Below are 18,059 nucleotides of genomic sequence, written 5' to 3'. Positions count from 1 at the left end.
GTCATTTCCCCGTACGGCCACGAGAGGGTGCTTTATTGGAGACGCACCATATTTATTAAGAGTGAATCCTTCTTGCACACGCGCAGAACAATTTACTTATGAACGTGCAGGGCCAGAAAACATGCATTTCCATGGAAACTCAGAGCTTTTTCAAAAAGTTTTGTGTCCAGTGACTCCAGTTTTCTCCCGTTTTCACATGAAGACGTTGTCGCGTAAACATTCCTACACCAGATTGTAAGTCACTATTTGGAGTTGTGATGGATTACAAATTACACATCACTGTAATTAAAGTTATATTTTTACTAACATGTTTTTCAATAAATATTCTGAAAGCACATAATCTTACTCATATGTAAGTACTAGTCACACCTTGTCACTTTGTTGAATGACAGTAATGATTACAAATACTCACATTATTGTAATTAAAGTAGTGTCTTTTTCTGCTATTGTTGCTGTTATGATTATATATTTGTCATTTTATTAGTATGAGCATTTTTCAATCAATTCATTTCAAAATGTGTGCACACACGTCCATATATAACCCATTTGTTGATTATCGATCATTTAAAAAACAAATTACACTAATCTATATATAAGTATGTCCACATGTATACACACTGATTAATATATATTAGTTGTATTTCTACTTTAGCATGCCTTAAAAATTGTAGTAAGAAGTAAAACTTTGTATTTTATTTTATTTTTGAATTAGTAAAATGTTTAAACTATTTCTCGGTTTTATTGTGGCAGTTTTCAGCCAGAAGTCGTGTCGTGACACGAGTGTCTTTGTACCTGTTGGCCCCGCCCCCTGCCTCTACCTGCTGCCTCCTCACCTGCACGCGCAGGTCCGGTTCAGGCTGTGGAGGCAGCTGGAGCAGTACCACCACGAGGACCACCACCAGGACCAGTACCGGTACCGGCCCCGGCCACCAGCAGCAGGACCCCCCCACCCCATCCACCCCCCCACCCCCCCCCTTCCCGGGCCCCCCCTCCCTCCCACGGCCATGGCCGCCTCTCAGCTGCTCTGCATGGACGACGAGCACGTGAACGAGAAGGTCCCGGAGAGCCGGCCCGCGTTCTACTACAGCGAGGAGCAGCGCGCGGCGCTCGAGCAGCTGCTGCGGCACGGCGACGGCGCGTTCCGCACGCGGCTGCAGGAGGACAAGACCAGGGACTTCCTGAGCGCGCGCGAGGTGCGGCGGCTGCGCAAGACCTTCCAGGAGTACGACGCGGACAGCGACCCGGAGGCCGCGGAGCACGAGCGCTCCAAGGGCTCGTCCAGCGCGGACTCCGGGGTCCACTCCACCTACTGGCCCCAGATGTCCGACACCGAGGCGCCGCCGCTCGACCTGGGCTGGCCCGGCAGCAGCGGCGTCTACAAGGGGGTGACCCGGGTGTCCGTGTACAGCCACCCGCCCAAGGAGCCCGGGCCGCACATCAAGGAGGTGGTGCGGAGGCTCATCCAGGAGGCGCACAAGGTAACGGAGTAATAGATTACACTTGCTCTCATTGGGGGAGGCTCATCCAGAAGGGGCACAAGGTAACGGAGTAATAGATTACACTTGCTCTCATTGGGGGAGGCTCATCCAGGAGGGGCACAAGGTAACGGAGTAATAGATTACACTTGCTCTCATTAGGGGAGCCTCATCCAGGAGGTGCACAAGGTAACGGAGTAATAGATTACACTTGCTCTCATTAGAGGAGGCTCATCCAGGAGGCGCACAAGGTAACGGAGTAATAGATTACACTTGCTCTCATTAGGGGAGGCTAATCCAGGAGGCACACAAGGTATGGGAGTAATAGATTACACTTGCTCTCAGAGGAACCTCATCCAGGAGGCGCACAAGGTAATGGAGTAATAGATTACAGTTACTTCACCCTCAGAAGGTGGTGAGGAAGCTCATCCAGGAGGTGCACAAGTTAACGGAGTAATAGATTACACTTGTTCTCATTAGAGGAGGCTCATCCAGGAGGCGCACAAGGTAACGGAGTAATAGATTACACTTACTCTCAGAGGAACCTCATCCAGGAGGCGCGCAAGGTAATTGAGTAATAGATTATACTTGCTCTCATCCAGGAGGCACACAAGGTATGGGAGTAATAGATTACACTTGCTCTCATTAGAGGAGGCTCATCCAGGAGGCGCACAAGGTAATGGAGTAATAGATTACACTTGCTCTCATGAGAGGAGGCTCATCCAGGAGGCGCACAAGGTAATGGAGTAATAGATTACACTTGCTCTCATGAGAGGAGGCTCATCCAGGAGGCGCACAAGGTAATGGAGTAATAGATTACAGTTACTTTACCCTCAGGAGGTGGTGAGGAAACTCATCCAGGAGGCGCACAAGGTAACGGAGTAATAGATTACATTTGCTCTCATTAGAGGAGGCGGACAAGGTAACAGAGTAATAGATTACACAGACTCCCATTCAAGGACTTGGTGCGGAGGCTCATCCAGGAGGTGCACAAGGTAATGGAGTAATAGGTTACAGTTACTCTAATGAGAAGAGGTGGTGTGGAGGCTCAAAAATTAGCTTAAAACATGAAATGGCTAAAAATGTATAAAATAGTTAAAAATGTATAAAATAGCTAAAAACATAAAATAGCTTAAAACAAATGTCTAAAATAACTACAAACAGTCAAAAATTGTGAAAATTGCTAATTTAGTTAAAACGTTTCCAACAACTAAATCCGTTTAAAAGCTCAATAAATTAATTAAAATGGCTAAATGACAATGGTTAAAGTCATTAAAATAATTTTAATGAAATGGTTAAAATAAATTAAATCTCAAAATATTTAAATGTCTGAAATAATTCAAATAAATGAATTTGCTAAAATGATTTAAAGAAATGGCAGAAAAATTCAACACAGCGGTAAAAATCCAATGAAAAAAGAGGATACATTTGCTATAAAAGCAAATAATAAATATCTGAATTGTTGCACTGGAAGCATGAAAGCGTTTTCTTCGTTTCGATTATCGCCACGTTTTGCGGCTTCAGACATTTTTTTTTGGGCAGAAAATCGTGAAAAGGATTGTTTTGGTGGTAAAGTTCACAAACTGCTGGGATATTGTGTGTTGAAGCACAAAAAGGGGTTTTTATTCCAACTCCACAGGAAAAGCAACATGTTTCAGTCGCTTTTAGTGAAAAAACATTAAAAACAGAAAGATGAAAATGACTAAAATTTTCAAACTTCCCGTTTTTGTTTTTGTTTCTTTTTAAAGTTGCACAACTCCATTTATTCCCACACGGAGACGTCGATTTAGTAAATCTATTCAACTTCCCGTCCTAAAGCGTGGACTGGGCCCAGTTTGCTCACGGCGGGTCTTTTCGGGGCGGCCGGGTTTCACGGTCGCCCGTCGTGTTTTGAGCGACGGGTGAGATTAAGCAGATGAAGGGATTACGAGGCGTTTACATCAACACTGTGATTCTCTAATCTGCTGCAGCAGCAGACTCTGAGTCACCGAGGGACAGAGTGGAGGAGCTGCTTCACCCAGTCGGTCCAGGGTGGAGGAGGAAAGGTCAGAACCCTTCAGAGCCCATTGGCTCCCCGGGGGTCACGTGACCAGGAAGAGTCTTTTTTTTTTTTTTAGACATCTTCGTATGGCCACTGCGCTTTTAGAAGCTTGAGTTACTGTGACGCGCGTTTTGGCTTCACGAGTTCCTGAACAAGACTCGTTTAAATATGAATCTGAGTCGTTGGCGTTAAAAGAAAATATCGTTTACTTTTCATGTTAACACAAAAAAATTACACAACTTTGAGGTTTGGCTCAGAGACGGAAAATAATCTCGATCTGTAAGATTGAGCCCCCGTTTCCACGACAACGGTTCGACTGAAAACGTGTAAATTTTCGGACAATGAACACAATGTAGTTAGTATGCTGGGCCACAAGTTGGCGCCGTTGGTGGTGATACATGCAAACACATGTTTGCATTTTCCCGTTTCCATGGAGACGGGAAAACAGAAGCATTTTCAAAAAGTAACTTTTCCCCCTGTTTCCATTGAGACAGAAGCATTTTCAAAAAGTGACTTTTTCCCCTGTTTCCATGGAGACAGAAGCATTTTCAAAAAGTAACTTTTTCCCCTGTTTCCATGGAGACGAGAGCATTTTCTAAAAGTAACTTTTTCCCCTGTTTCCATGGAGACGAGAGCATTTTCTAAAAGTAACTTTTTCCCCTGTTTCCATGGAGACGAGAGCATTTTCAAAAAGTAACTTTTTCCCCTGTTTCCATGGAGACGAGAGCATTTTCTAAAAGTAACTTTTTCCCCTGTTTCCATGGAGACGAGAGCATTTTCTAAAAGTAACTTTTTCCCCTGTTTCCATGGAGACGAGAGCATTTTCTAAAAGTAACTTTTTCCCCTGCTTCCATTGAGACAGGAGCATTTTCAAAAAGTAACACTTTCCCGTTTCCATGGAGACAGGAACATTTTCAAAAAGTAACTTTTTTCCCCGTTTCTACTCTTTGCTCGACTTATTTTTCCACAACTTGTGCAGAATATTTCTCTCTAAAACTTGAAAAAAGAGTCAGTATTTGTAATCCTGTTAAAACTCGTGACGGTTTTGTGGGATTAAAACTCCGACGCAGCTGCGGCTGAATTCCAGGCGCCGTTCGACAAGTCGGCATCCGTCCTTTTAAATAAAACCGCAACTGAAAGGTGTCAGGAAACTCTGGAACCGAAGCCGCGACGTCTGCCTGCTCTTCCACTTATTAACACATTTTAAACAAAACCTTGAAAACACAAATCTCTCAATAAATTAACCACTGAAAATGTTGCAAACGCGACATAATGAATGGAAAACTTTTGATTTGACTGAAGTTTAGTTCTTAAACGTAACATACATGTGTTACAGCATAATGTTTGTATTTAGTAAGAAATTGACACAACAAAACATCTTAAAGGCACCAAGAGCCAACTTTTTAAAAACTTTTGCCCCCACGTGGAAGTTTTTTGAAAATGCTCCGTCTCCATGGAAACGGGGGTAACTGAACTTTCCTAGAATGCTGCACATGCTCAGTAAATTGACAATAAGAACAATGTGTTTCTCACGCCAGCGGTGAAAACATGGTTTTCAAAGCGTTGCCGCGTGAACGTGAAACTTTTCTGGGGGGGTGGGCGCCTGAAACTTATATAAACCTTATTTGTGGAGATAAATAAGTGAAACATGTCATCTTTAATTTATTCACAAATTTTTATTAGCTTGTTATTTACAAGTTTCTTCGTTAATTAATTGAAATTACTCCATAAATATTCACATAATCGAAACACGGTGACAAAGGATGTAAGCTCCTCCTGCCGCCTCCACATCCACAGATCTGGCGTGCGCGCGCGCACACACACACACACACACACACACACACACACACACACACACACAGGGTTAGGGTTAGCCTGGCTCAGTGTTTGTTTACATCTGATTGTTTATGTCTCTGATGGACCGGTTCACTGACCTTTGACAGCTCAATAGCTTTAAATGCTATAATATTATATTTTATATATATATATATATATATATATATATATATATATATATATATATATATATAAAACTCTGACCCGCCCTATAGAAAAGTGACCACATAGTGCTCCAAGTCTCAATACCTTCTTGTATCTGATGTATTATAATTTAGTTATAAAAAATAATAAATGCATAAAAATAATACAAAATGTACTTGTCACAAGTGTAATCTAATTACAGACCTTTAGCATTGTTGACTCTTAAAAAAAAAAAAGTTTGTCTTATTTATGGTGTACACAGACTTGTAAACTTCACTTCAGTGCATGGGATTTGGTAGTGCTTTATTTTGAAATAACACTGCCGTGGCTTATGACATGGACCACATCATATTTATATTAAATATCCACATTAGGGGTTCTAATTCTATACGACACCTGTCGTAAAATAGTTCCCCCGCTTTTTTTTTTTTATAAAAATGTTTTTTTTCAAACGTACAAAACCCGACGCGACGTTACGAAACTTGTAGTTTTCCAGAAGCACATAAAAGACGGGGGAGGGGTTGACCGGGCAGGTTTTCGCTCATAAAGCCACATTTAAGAGGGAGAGTCGAGTGCAAGTCGACACAGGCTGAGTCATCAGTGTCAGAGGCTGTTTTCTAAATGTCAGCTTCACATTGGGACACGCCGAGGGAGACGCGGGTCCTCCTCCTCCTCCTCCTCCGCCGTCCCGACTCCTGATTGGCTGACCTCGCAGGTATGCGGCGTGAGGAGACGACGCCTGTGATGCGGCGCCGGGATTCAGCGCCGGGATTCGATCTGACTGAGCAGATCGTCTTATAGCGCTCCTCCTATCGCGTCTCCGGGATCAACTTCTTACTGGTTCAGCGAAATTTCCTTTCAATACAAATAAAACCTTTCTGCTCGTCGGGGGGGAAATTGGTGTGTACCTCTTTAAGAGCAGGCATCATAGCTAAACGTTTTAACGACGCCAAGCGAAGATAATGGTGTCGTGGGGCAGGAGAAAGAGCACTGTTACTAGGAAGAACTCGTCTCAAAGACATTAGCATCATCGACGTAAGCGCCCGCATGTTTAATACTCGACGTGATTATCACATGCTCACCTGACGTGGAGCCCCGCACTGCCACAAGGGGGCGTATTGAGTCACGTTAAACCCGATGTTCAGCCAAGATACAGAAATATAAAGCTAATTAATGATGGCATGATAAAAGTTCCTCCATTTTTATGTTTTCAGTTGGACTAGGGGTCAACGAGTATTTTTGAAATGACTATTGTGGTGATTATTTAAAGGAATAGTGAATTATTCTAACGGACGTTGCCTCGGCTCCGTGAGCCGACGTTTATTGGTGAACTAACGTTGGTGTAGTGAATCATGATGCTAAGCTAGCAAACGTCAGTCTACTAATGTGTTTCACTGGGAAACGACCACAGCGTGATTGAGCAAACGCTAACCATGACTTGTCAAACATAACGCTACCGTAGCTAGCAAGCGCTGTGGTGGCGCTTGTGGCTAGATAGCGGTGTTCTGCTAGCTGTAAGTTAGCCACTGTTACCATTCATGCCAGCATTATATGCTATTTCTAGCTAATGTTAGCTAAACACAGCTGTCTGGCCATGAGCTACTGACAGTAACCAAACACAGCTAGCTAGCGCCACCACGGTGTGCGGAGCACAAGCTCACGTTGCACAGTTGAAATTAAATTAATTTAGCAAGCGTTGGCGGTAGTAACGTTACTGACTCCTGTTCTCACTAGTCACTAGTCACAACGGGACGCCTCCGCTTCAAACGCTAGCTCCCACGTGGAAGTTGTGCTGGTGTGCTATGCTAGCTCCGTGGTATAAAGACTGCAATTTGCTATACCTTGATGCGCGTGGCAGCTTTGAAGTCTCCCCACACCTTTGATGTGGGGCGGCGGGTTGCTGCTGAGCCTGAGAGCTGGTTGGAGACCAGTCTACGGTTTTTTAGAACCGAGTAGTCGACGTCGCCGTCGCGTCGCTACAGGCCGAGCTTTCAGTCTCGGAAATATTGGTTTAAAACTCTGGATTCTCTGCAGCCAATCGGGTGTCTTTGTTATGTTTCAGCCAATCACGTCAAGGTGGATCTGAGGAAGTGATAACATTTGACTGATTGTGCTGGTTTGACTCCATTTTGACTCAAATGAGTTTAAAGGCTCTGCAAACTGCGTGAATTTAAAGATTTTTCCGACTGGAAAACACACACAAAGAATTGTTTTCCCACCGTTTCCATGGAGACGGAACCTGAGTTGGGGGGGGGGGGGGGGTTTGTGTGTGTTTTGGTTTTTTTGAGTTCTGTTGTAACCCATTCCCACAGAGTCAAGGACGTTTTCCTACGAGGCCCGAGACGGAGGATTTCGTGACGTAATTTGATTCAGGTCTTTTTTGTTGTTGTTGTTTCTGAAGCAACGTTTGACATTTTGAATTCCGCAGCGTGATGGAGGAATCTGTGCCGAAGGTGCCGGCGTCGGATGTTTTCCCCCTGCGGAAGAATGAGCGGATTTGTCAGACTCTCTTGCGGTTTAGCTGACTGACAAAAGAATTGTCATTTAAATTTGAGAATCAGGAGGAACTAGTTTTTGAGCTGGAGGCCGGAGGATCGAGTCGCGACCTGCCCGCCACCAGGAAGTGGAAGCACATGATTGCTCAAATTCCGCTGCGGGATATAAAAGAAAGAAGAAGAAGAAAAAAACGTGGCGGGTGTGAATGTGGCTCTGCGAGCAGGATCAGGAATTGTGGCGCTGGCCCGTGAGGAAGCCGGCTGATGCGGCGAGCCGTTTCTGGCGCCGGTCCAGAAACGTCTCCGGTAAATCTGGTGAATCACCCGGAAGAACCGGTTGCTTCTAATAAGCACTGACCTTTTAACAGTTTGTATCAGGTATAATGGATGGTTCCACGCCACGTACGCCATTGTGCTCAACCGCCGGTGGGCGGAGCCAGAGCCTCTCTCGGCCCGTAATGTTTATCATAAAGACGTCCGGCGAAGTCTGAACGATTATCCGGTCGGACGCGTTTTCCGCAACGGCGGACAAACGGTTCAGAGACGAGCCGCTTGGCGTCGCCAGTCGTGACGGCGACGGTTAATGAAGAGTCACGATAACGAAGGAAAACCGTCGGTGTCTGGTCTCTTTTCAAACTTTGTCCCGTTTGACGTCTTCGATCAAAACCTTGAGCGACGTATTCGATTTTAAATGCAGCTGGAGAACGGCGACCTTTATTTTTGCGTCGTATTTTAAAAGACGATGAGTCGGAGCTGATGCAGGAAACAATCTTATGTCGGTTCACCGGTGTGTAAGAAGCACTGATTCTTCCACTAGTTATTATTTATTTGTTTATTTTTTTACACTTGCTTTATTTATTTGTATATTTATTTATTTTACAGTTTTAATTATTTATTTATTTACACTTGTTTTATTTATTTATTTATTTATTTTACACTTCATTTATTTATCTATGTTTTATTTTTTTATACTTGTTTAATGTATTTATTTATTTACACTTATTTTATTTATTTATCTATTTGTTTATTTTTTATACTTGTTTTATTTATTTCTATTTGTACAATTGTTTTATTTATTTATGCAGTTATTTTTTCTTTTACACTTTGTTTATTTATATATGTATTTATTTATTTATTTGTAAGAACCTCGAAACAATAATAAAAGAAAAGAAAATAGAGAAAGACAAGCAAAACGACATGCATACAGGTCAGTGGGTCCTTGCAGATGTGCAGCCTCTCGTATCTGCATTAGGATGTTGTGTCAAGAAAAATAAATCCCAATGCGCTGTTCGCTTGGTGAAAGCAAGAAACAACAACAAAGTCGATAAGTAAATAATCGACGTCTGTCACTCTGGAGGCCGCCATGTTTTTGCTACCGTCCACTGAGCATGTGCAGAACCACTGTTTAATACGGCCGTGACGCACGCGAGCATTAAAGCAGCATTTTCACCATCAACCAGGCCGACCATTTCCAGAAGGATTGTGTTTTCCGCCGTTTCCACGGCGACAGCGTTTTCAAAAAGTTGAGTTTTCAGTGGCTCCAAGCACTGTTTTATAAACGGGTCCCAAAAAAAGCAAATAAAACAATGGAAACGACGCCTTTAGAAATGTAAATAACGTGTGTTGAGGAACTCATTTGCCTGTAAATGTGTGCTAAAGACTATTTGACACATGAAGAGGGTTTCCTTTGCCCTCAGTCTGGACTTGCAGGGTCACAGTGTGACTCTTAATCCTGGCGTCTTCCGGCAATGTGTTGAAATCACCGGCGCTGCGAGCCGATCCGCGTCACGGCGGTCGTATATCTGAGGAGACGAACATCAGGACGGCGTCTGCCCCTCTGATCCCGAGCAATCAAACCTTCGGCCGTCACGAGTCGAGCAAAATCCACTTGTAAAAAAAAAAAAAAAAAAAAAAAACGCAGCAAACTTAATTTTTAACCTGCCGGGATCAAGTGTCGGGTCACTTTGGTGGCATTTAATCCGCACGTGTTGGGAGCGTCGGATAATCTTAATCCTGACGTCACGGCAACATGTCAGCAGGTGTTTTTGAAAACTTTTTTTTTTTCCCCCGCGTCTCTTTCTCAGGCGTTGGCCGTCGTCATGGACCTGCTGACCGACCTGCTGATCCTCCAGGACCTGCTGGACGCCTCGTCCCGCCGCGGCGTGGCGGTCTACGTGGTGCTGGAGGCGCACGGCGTGCCCTACTTCCTGGACATGTGCTCCCGGCTGCAGATCAACGCCATGCATCTGCGGGTGAGAAAAACAAAAAGAAACCTAGAGCTGCACTCGGTAGAGCGCGGGCCTTCGCCGGTGTCTCATTTGTTTACATCACTGTTGGCGTCGCTAGCGTGATAGCCGATAGCTCATATCGATGCTAACCAGTTAAGTCAGGGGGGCGACGTCACTGTGAGACACTGAGCAGGGAGCGTCTCCGTGGCAACAGACGCTGATCTCCTTTGACCTCCATGAGGCGCCTCTCATCCGCTTTGTATGGGACCGGTTTTTTTTTCTCCGTTTTTTTGGGATTAATTTGGAAACGGTTCGTCGTTAACGTCCCAAAATCTATTGGATTGGTCCTTGATGGTGACAAATCATCCCCGAAAATTTTCATACAATTCGGGTGAGTAGCTTTTGCGAAAAGTTGGTAAGACATACAAACCAATAATAATATATTTTATTTGTACTGTGATGTAAGTGCTGCAATAAAACATTTAAGAATGCATTAGAAAACGGATAAAAACACCAATAAATGCATGAACACACAATCTTCAGTCGTCACTTTAGTTACAGAGCACTTTTAAGAACAGTTAATTCACAAAGTTCTTTACAGCAAAAACACAAACAAAAGGAGAATTTAATGAAAAGTACAGTAGAAAATCACAGACGACAAAACATCGAAAGCCTCGGCGGCGAAAAAGAGAAAGCGTATGTCGAATAAATGAGGCGTGATTTTGAGTAAGAATAAATCGGTGGAATATAAAAAGCTGAAATGGGTGGTGAGAAGCCTCGTCTCCTCGGGGGGGGGTCACTCCAAGGTGGAGTGGCGCCGCCCTGGTGGCCAACGCACCCTCGGATTTAAACTCCGACTTTGGACGCGAGCACGAAAACGCAGCGTCGGCAGGTTTTCCTCGCTTTGCGGCGTAAACGGGAGACACGACGGGGAAACACTTGGAAAGAAAGCGGCGCGGAGGAGGTGGGGGGGGTTTCCTCGTCGCAGGAGATCCCCGGCGGCGACTCGGGTTACCGCTGACAAAATGAACATTGAGGACGCCGGAGGAACAAAAAGCTCCAGGCGGTTGTAACTGGAGGCTGCTGGTGTTTGGTTCCCGGTCCTCCTCTGCCCTCTGAGCAAACACCGGCGGCTCAACTTTGGCTTTTTTTTTTCCCTTCCCCTCGCCGGTCGGCTGCTCCTGTGTAACCAAGCGGGCGTTTCCTTGCAGAACCTGCGTGTGCGGACGCTGAAGGGGGCGGGGCTCGCCCTGTCGTTTGGAAAGCTGCCCGGCTCGCTGTGCTCCAAGTACATGCTGGTGGACGGGGAGAAGGTCCTGTTCGGCTCCTACAGGTGAAGCCACGCCGCCGCCCTTTGTCATGTGACCTCGGAAACGCCGCCGCGTTCACGTCTTTCTGCTTCGTGTTCCTTCCGCCGGCTGAGACCAAAACCCCGTCGACCAAAGAAGACGAGGACGTCTTCACAGGGTTCGTTTCCACGACAACGGAGCTCCGAGCCAATGGACACTCAAGTTTCTGAAAAGTTCTTCACAGGTGGAGCTTTTCAAAAATGCTCCGATGGTGTGTCTCCATGAAAACGGGGTTGAAAACGTTTGTTCTCCGTCTCCATGGAAACGGGGGGGGACTGAACTTTTTGCAAACACTCAGGCTCCGTCTCCATGGAAACGGGAGGGAACACAACTTGTCAAACACTCTGGTTGTGTCTCCATGGAAACGGGGGGAAATGCTACTTTTTGAAAACACTCGGGCTCTGTCTCCATGGAAACGGGGGGGGGATGCTACTTTTTGAAAACACTTGGGCTCCTACTCCATGGAACTAGGGGGGAACACACAACTTGTCAAACACTCTGGTTCCATCTCCATGGAAATGGGGGGGGGGGGGGGGGTGCTACTTTTTGAAAACACTCGGTCCCTGTCTCCATGGAAACAGGAGGGGGGGGGGGTTAATGCTACTTTTTGAAAACACTCGGGCTCCGTCTCCTTGGAACTAGGGGGAACACACAACTTGTCAAACACTCTGGTTCCGTCTCCATGGAAACGGGGGGGGTAAGGCTACTTTTTGAAAACACTTGGGTCAAAGTTTAGCTTTTCCAGATAAATGATGAGTGGAAAAGATCACGAGTAAAATTCAGTGAATACAAAATCTGGAGAGAAAAAAAATGCTCAAATATTTTACTTTAAGTAGAAAATAAAGTAAAAATAAAATTTCTTTACGTAACAGTGCCGGTTCTGAAATGTACGGAAGTAAAAATTAATTATTGACTTGATCTTAAATGTCTTTTGGCGATGTGTACACACACACACACACACACACACACACACACACACACACACACACACACACACACACACACACACACACACTTCTATTGTCAGTGGGTTCAGCAGTTTAAACATTAGCAGTGACGCACCTCGTGATTCAACTCGTGTTGTTGTTTTGAGTCACGAACTAAATTAGTTCTCGGCTTCACTGAAACTAAACGGAATCAATTTAAAACTGTAATATTAGAAACAAATTGAACTTTGAAGTAGAAACAGGAAGTTGATCCTTTCACAGTAACTCTGAAGGTTGAAATAAGAAGAATGATCTCTCTTCACACACATCAAGTAGAAAGCCCTCAGAAAAAAACTAAATACTTGAGTAAAGTACGGATTAAACTCAGTTTATTTAAGTAATGACGTACAAATATTTGCCACCACTGAATACATTTTAACATTTGCACAAGATACTAGATACTTGGTCTCCAATTACTTTTGCTGGTAATCAGGGTACGACGATGAAACGGGTTTTCCACTCAAAAACCTGTTATTTTATACCGAATAACAGAAAAAACTACAAGTTCAGTTTTATGATTGTGACAAATGAAGGCGAAGAAGACGGATTAGTGTTTAAAACTGAAGCAGGAAGCAAAGGTCAGGCTAAAACCGAGTGTTTTGGGCGCCGCCGCTCGAAACACAACTTAAAATTTTTTTTTTTTTTAAAAGATCCCAAACATCTTTGTGGAAATGGGGGGGGGGGGGGGGGGATTCAAGTTTTTGAAAAAGCCCTGTCTTCATGGAAACGAGGGAGAGTACAACTTTTTGAAAACACTTGGGCTCTGTCTTCATGGAAATAGAGGAAAACACAATCTTTTGAAATTACTTGCGTGGTTTTATTACAAAATGAGACAACAGCGCCGACCGGTGGCTCAACATGCTAACTACAATTTTTTCACAGTTTCTAACCGTTTCCGTAGAAACGGACATTGTTTTCAGAACGTTGCCATGTAAACGGAGAGAAAACTAAAGACTGAAGTGAAAAGAGAAAAGATTTAAGAAGCAGAAAATGTTTCTCTTCAGATGTGGAATAAATGTCGTGCGGCGTCAGAAGTAGTTTCTAATAAACCCACCGGACATGTCGAGACGGTGGGACTCGTGGTTCAGGTGGCGGGGAAAAAATGGCGGACGAGTTTCTCAAAGTCGTCTAAAATACGTTTATAATGGCCATCGGTGCTTTTCACTGTCTAATCTTGTCTAAATCCATTTCGTTTAACCAAAATACAGTGAATTACCGTCCGGAGTCCACCACGAGCGACGTGATTGGTCGATTGATCCCAGGCGGCAGCTCCCTTTTGAAATGTGGCACCTGATTGGTCCGTAATTCTCTCACTACCTCGATGCCTTGATGAGAACTTTTCCATTGTTTCCTCTGCAACAGGTGGAACTGGTTCATCCAATTCTCCTTAATGGGTTTTTTAATAGACAAAGAAAGTGTGTGTGTGTGTGTGTGTGTGTGTCACTATTGTTGGAGAACTTGTTGTCGTCGTACTGCTTTTTCTGTCTTCATTATATGAAGCCCGTGTTGAGAAAAACACAGAGGAGGAAACGATAACAACTCCCACGCTCATTAACCCTTTCAGGTCCAGACTGGCGCTCCGTGAAAAGCGCCGCGTCGGGGGTTTCTGTCGACTCCCACCGTTCCGATACGAAACTTCTGCTTTCAGACAAACCGCTTCTGATGCGCCTCAATGTTTTTTTTTCACGACAACGGTTTCCAAATGTTAAGTTTCTGTTTCAGAAAAGTTTCACGTTTACACTGAAAACTCTGCTTCCACAGAAAAGGGAGAAAGTGGAAATGATGTAGCTTTCATGTTGGTCCACTAGTAGGTGCTGTTGCTGGTTTTAGTAATGAAACCACACACACACACACAGCAGAGAACAATGAGCTCTAAACATTAACAGGGAAACACGAACATTCTAGAGGACAGACCATCAAGTTAGATTGGTATAATGGTGACTGTCAAAATAAAAGTACCATGATGGATTGTTATAATGGTGAGTGTCAAAGTAAAAGTACCAAGATGGATTGTTATAATGGTGACTGTCAAAATAAAAGTGCCAAGTCCAGAAGATATGAACTGGGAGTCCTGACACCGCGGAGGGAACTTTGTTTTGATTGGCTCTACTGAGCATGTGCAGAACTACTAGTAACTAGTAACTAGTAGCACCTTTTCCCAATTTTCAGGGAGAGTCAGAGCATTTTCAAAAAGTGGCATTTTCTCCTGTTGTCAAGGAGACTGACTCAGAATATTTTCAAAAAGTTTCCATGGAGATAGAGATGTGGTGTTTTCAAAGATTTGCTGTTTTTCCAAGTTGTTTTCCTCAGTTTCTTTGGAGACGGATATGTCGGGTTTTAAAAAAGTAGCATTTTTCCCGATTTCCACTGAGACGGAGATGTACCTTTTTCAAAAAGTTGCATTCCCCCCCATTTCCATAGGAGACAGATGTGGCATTTCAGAAATGTGCATTTCCCCTCAGTTTCCAGAGATGTGGCATTTTCTAAAAGGTTGTTTTCCCCAGTTTCCATGGAGATGTTGCATTTTCAAAAAGTTGCATCCCTCCATTGCCATTGGAGACAGATGCAGCAGTTCAAAACTATTATTTTTCTCTCCGATTCCACAGAGATGTAGCCTTATTTTAAAAAGTTGCACCCCCCCTCCACGGAGACTGATTCGGAACATTTTCAAAAAGTTGTTTTCCCCAGTTTCTATGGAGATGTTGCATTTTAACCCCCGTTTCCACAAAAACCGACTTGAGTTTTTAAAAAGTTGTTTTCCTTCGAGTGTTTTCAATGACTTCCTCTTCACCGGCCGGTTTCGGAAAGTTGTGTTTCCGGTGACTCTGAGCTCCGTTGTCGTGGAAACCCCAAAAACGCCACCGAAGTTCTGCGCCGACCTTTGACCTTTTGTTTCTCTCAGAAACTGTTTTGACGAGTTTTTTGTTGTTGTTGTTGTTTTTTAACGGAATCCTCAACGTGTCCTGCGGCGTTCCGATCTGGTGGTTCTTCTGCCCCTCAGCTTCACCTGGAGCTCGTCCCGGATGGACCGGAACACCGTCACCGTCATGTCGGGACACGTGGTGGACTTCTTCGACAATGACTTCCGGGAGCTGTACGCCGCGTCGGAGCAGGTGGACCTGTACCGGGAGTTCAGCATCATCAGGCCGCCGCCGCCCCAGACGCCCGTGGCAAAGCCCAAGGCGGCGCAGGTCCGCCCCGCCCCCGTCTCCATGTCCCGCTTCCAGGTGTCGGTCGGCGACGCCAAGAAGGTGGACCTCAAGGTTCCCGCCCACAAGTACCACAACCCCAAGTACTCGCTGGTGTTCGGCAACAGCGTGAGCCGCGCCGCCTCGCTGCAGGACCTGACCGTCATGAGGGACTCGGCGGACGGCGGCTTCGGCAGGATGAACGGACTGCCGCACGCGGCCGACAAGGAGAAGGTCGTCCCGCCGCCGGGTCCTGCGGCGCCCTCGGAGGACGGCGGCGGCGGCGGCGACGACGGAAAGGGAAGCCCGAAGAAGCACCAGGCGGCCGTAGTCTCCCCGAAGAAGCGCAGCTCGTTCAGGAACTTCCTGAAGGGCCGGGGGGGGAACCACGCCACGGAGACCATCGAGGAGGGCGTAGTCACGCCTCAGAGCCCGCCGCCGCCGCTGCCACCGCCAACGCCACAGCGTAAACCGGCGGAGAACAGCAGCGCGACGGGTAGCGAGCTGGACGACTCGTTCGAGGTGGTGGAGCGGCCGGGGGCGTCCAGGTCCAAAGGCAAGAAGCCGGCCAAGTTCATCCAGAGGAGCGTGTCTCTGCAGACCATCAACACCGGGGACGAGGACGGTACGTTATTGAGCACCTGGATCGTTGTCTCTCTCTTGTTTGGGGATGTTTTTTTACTGGAGACGATTAGCTGTGAGAGAATCCTTTATAAACAAATCAAACCTTCAGCAAGAAGAACAGGAAGTGATGATTACCTTCGCCAACAGAAGTTGGGCGAGAAGGTTACATTTTGGTCTGCGGGTATTGATTTATTTATTTATTTATTTATTTATTTATTTATTTATTGGTTTGTATAAATGTATTTTAGCAAGTTTTTGCAGAAACTGCTCGCCCCAATTGCACGGAAGCCAACTGTTTCTGAATAAATCACATAAAACGGTCCCATACAAAGCGGATGAGAGGCACCCCATGGAGATCAAAGATCAGCGTCTGTTGCCATGGAGACGCTCCCTGCTCAGTATTCTACAGTGATGTAGCTCCCTGACAGGCGAGTTAGCATCGATATGCGCTAATGGCTATCACGCTAGGGATGCTAATGGAACTCGGTTCCGCAAACAAATGTGGCGTTGGCGAAGTGCTGCAGTGTAGCGCTAATGTGTTAGCTCAACGTTAGCAATTAGCCTAACATCCATCTTGAGTCCAATTCAAGACTTTTAGTCTTCGGCTGAAAATGACCTCCTGAAGAGCCGCGACACAGCTGAGAGGAGTTTTAGTTTATTTTAGCATCACGGCTAACTCATGTAGCTTCTTGTCCGAGCTCATGAAGCAGCAGACAAAGAAAATGTAAGGCTCCGTTGCCACGACAACAAGTGGGGGGGGGGGGGGGGAACACTTTGTTTTTGCATCTCGTTTGGTGTTTACACCGCAGCATTTTGAAAACAATCCATGACGGAAGCTAATAAAAAGTATGTACATTTCCTGCCAAGCCACTAGTGGGTGCTGTTGTTCATGAACATGAACAACTAGTCACAATGACCAGGAGTTGCTTTTTAGAAAAGTTGCGTATTCCACTGAGACGGGTCATGTTAATTCTAAATATGATTTTAAAAAGAATTTGAAGGCGATGAAGGTTTTCCGTTTTTCGTTTGTTAAACGTGGTAAACGTGAGATTCCGTGAGTGACGAGCTTGTTTGTGTGAACAGGACTGAAGAGCCGCCGGCGGCACCACAAGAAGAACTGCATCCAGTCGTGAGACGAGAAGAAGAAGAAGAAGAAGAAGAGTTTAAAACACGAGTCCGCCACTCCTCCGGAGTCCAGAGCAGCTCCGCAGGACGACGTCCTGGCGCCAGTGGGATCTTTTTCTATTAACTTATCGTGCCGCCTGTCCCGTCGCCATGGCGCCACAGACTGAATGATGCTCCAGTTTTTATCTGCAGGTCAAAATGTGAAGCTTTACGAACCACTTGAGATGTAAATAATCTGAGTTTTGTATAAGAAGAAGAAGAATAAAGACGTTAAATAAATAAGGAAACGTGTTTGTGTCGTTTTTCTCAAAGCTTTTTCAAAAACTTTGATTTGAAAAATGATTTCATAGTAACTTGACGTATCGTCCCTGTGAGACAGAGTGAAGGGTTATATTAACCCATGGTTCTCATCTATTCAGTTTTTGTGGATTGTTTTTGTTTATTTTTAATTCTTTTTGTATTTCACTTTTTGTTTTGTTTCTTTCTTTCTTCTACTACATTTTTTGTCTGAGTTGTTTCTTGTTTTCTCTCATTGTCTTTTCTATTCTGTTGTTTTGTATTTTTCTCA

At 45.0% G+C, this 18,059-nt stretch overlaps 1 protein-coding gene across 2 annotated transcripts; it reads left to right on the top strand.

Annotated features, from left to right (window-relative positions):
- Positions 1-1,004: 1,004 nt before the first annotated feature.
- fam83fa (family with sequence similarity 83 member Fa) lies at positions 1,005-17,745 on the top strand (the record flags this gene model as incomplete). Of its 2 annotated transcripts, XM_080511537.1 has the most annotated exons (5): positions 1,005-1,478; positions 10,076-10,243; positions 11,431-11,552; positions 15,556-16,367; positions 17,450-17,745. In XM_080511537.1, 5 exons carry the CDS (start codon positions 1,005-1,007, stop codon positions 17,497-17,499), a joined length of 1,626 nt encoding a protein of 541 aa, XP_080367663.1. In that variant the 3' UTR covers positions 17,500-17,745. The 2 variants fall into 2 exon arrangements, with proteins under 2 accessions (XP_080367663.1, XP_080367664.1); XM_080511538.1 differs by lacking the exon at positions 10,076-10,243.
- Positions 17,746-18,059: the final 314 nt, after the last annotated feature.

The sequence above is a fragment of the Blennius ocellaris genome (genome assembly GCF_963422515.1).
Source record: "Blennius ocellaris genome assembly, chromosome: 16".
Taxonomy (NCBI): Eukaryota; Metazoa; Chordata; class Actinopteri; order Blenniiformes; family Blenniidae; genus Blennius; species Blennius ocellaris.
The sequence above is the reverse complement of the archived record's forward strand: the minus strand, read 5'-3'. Positions and strand labels throughout refer to the sequence as shown.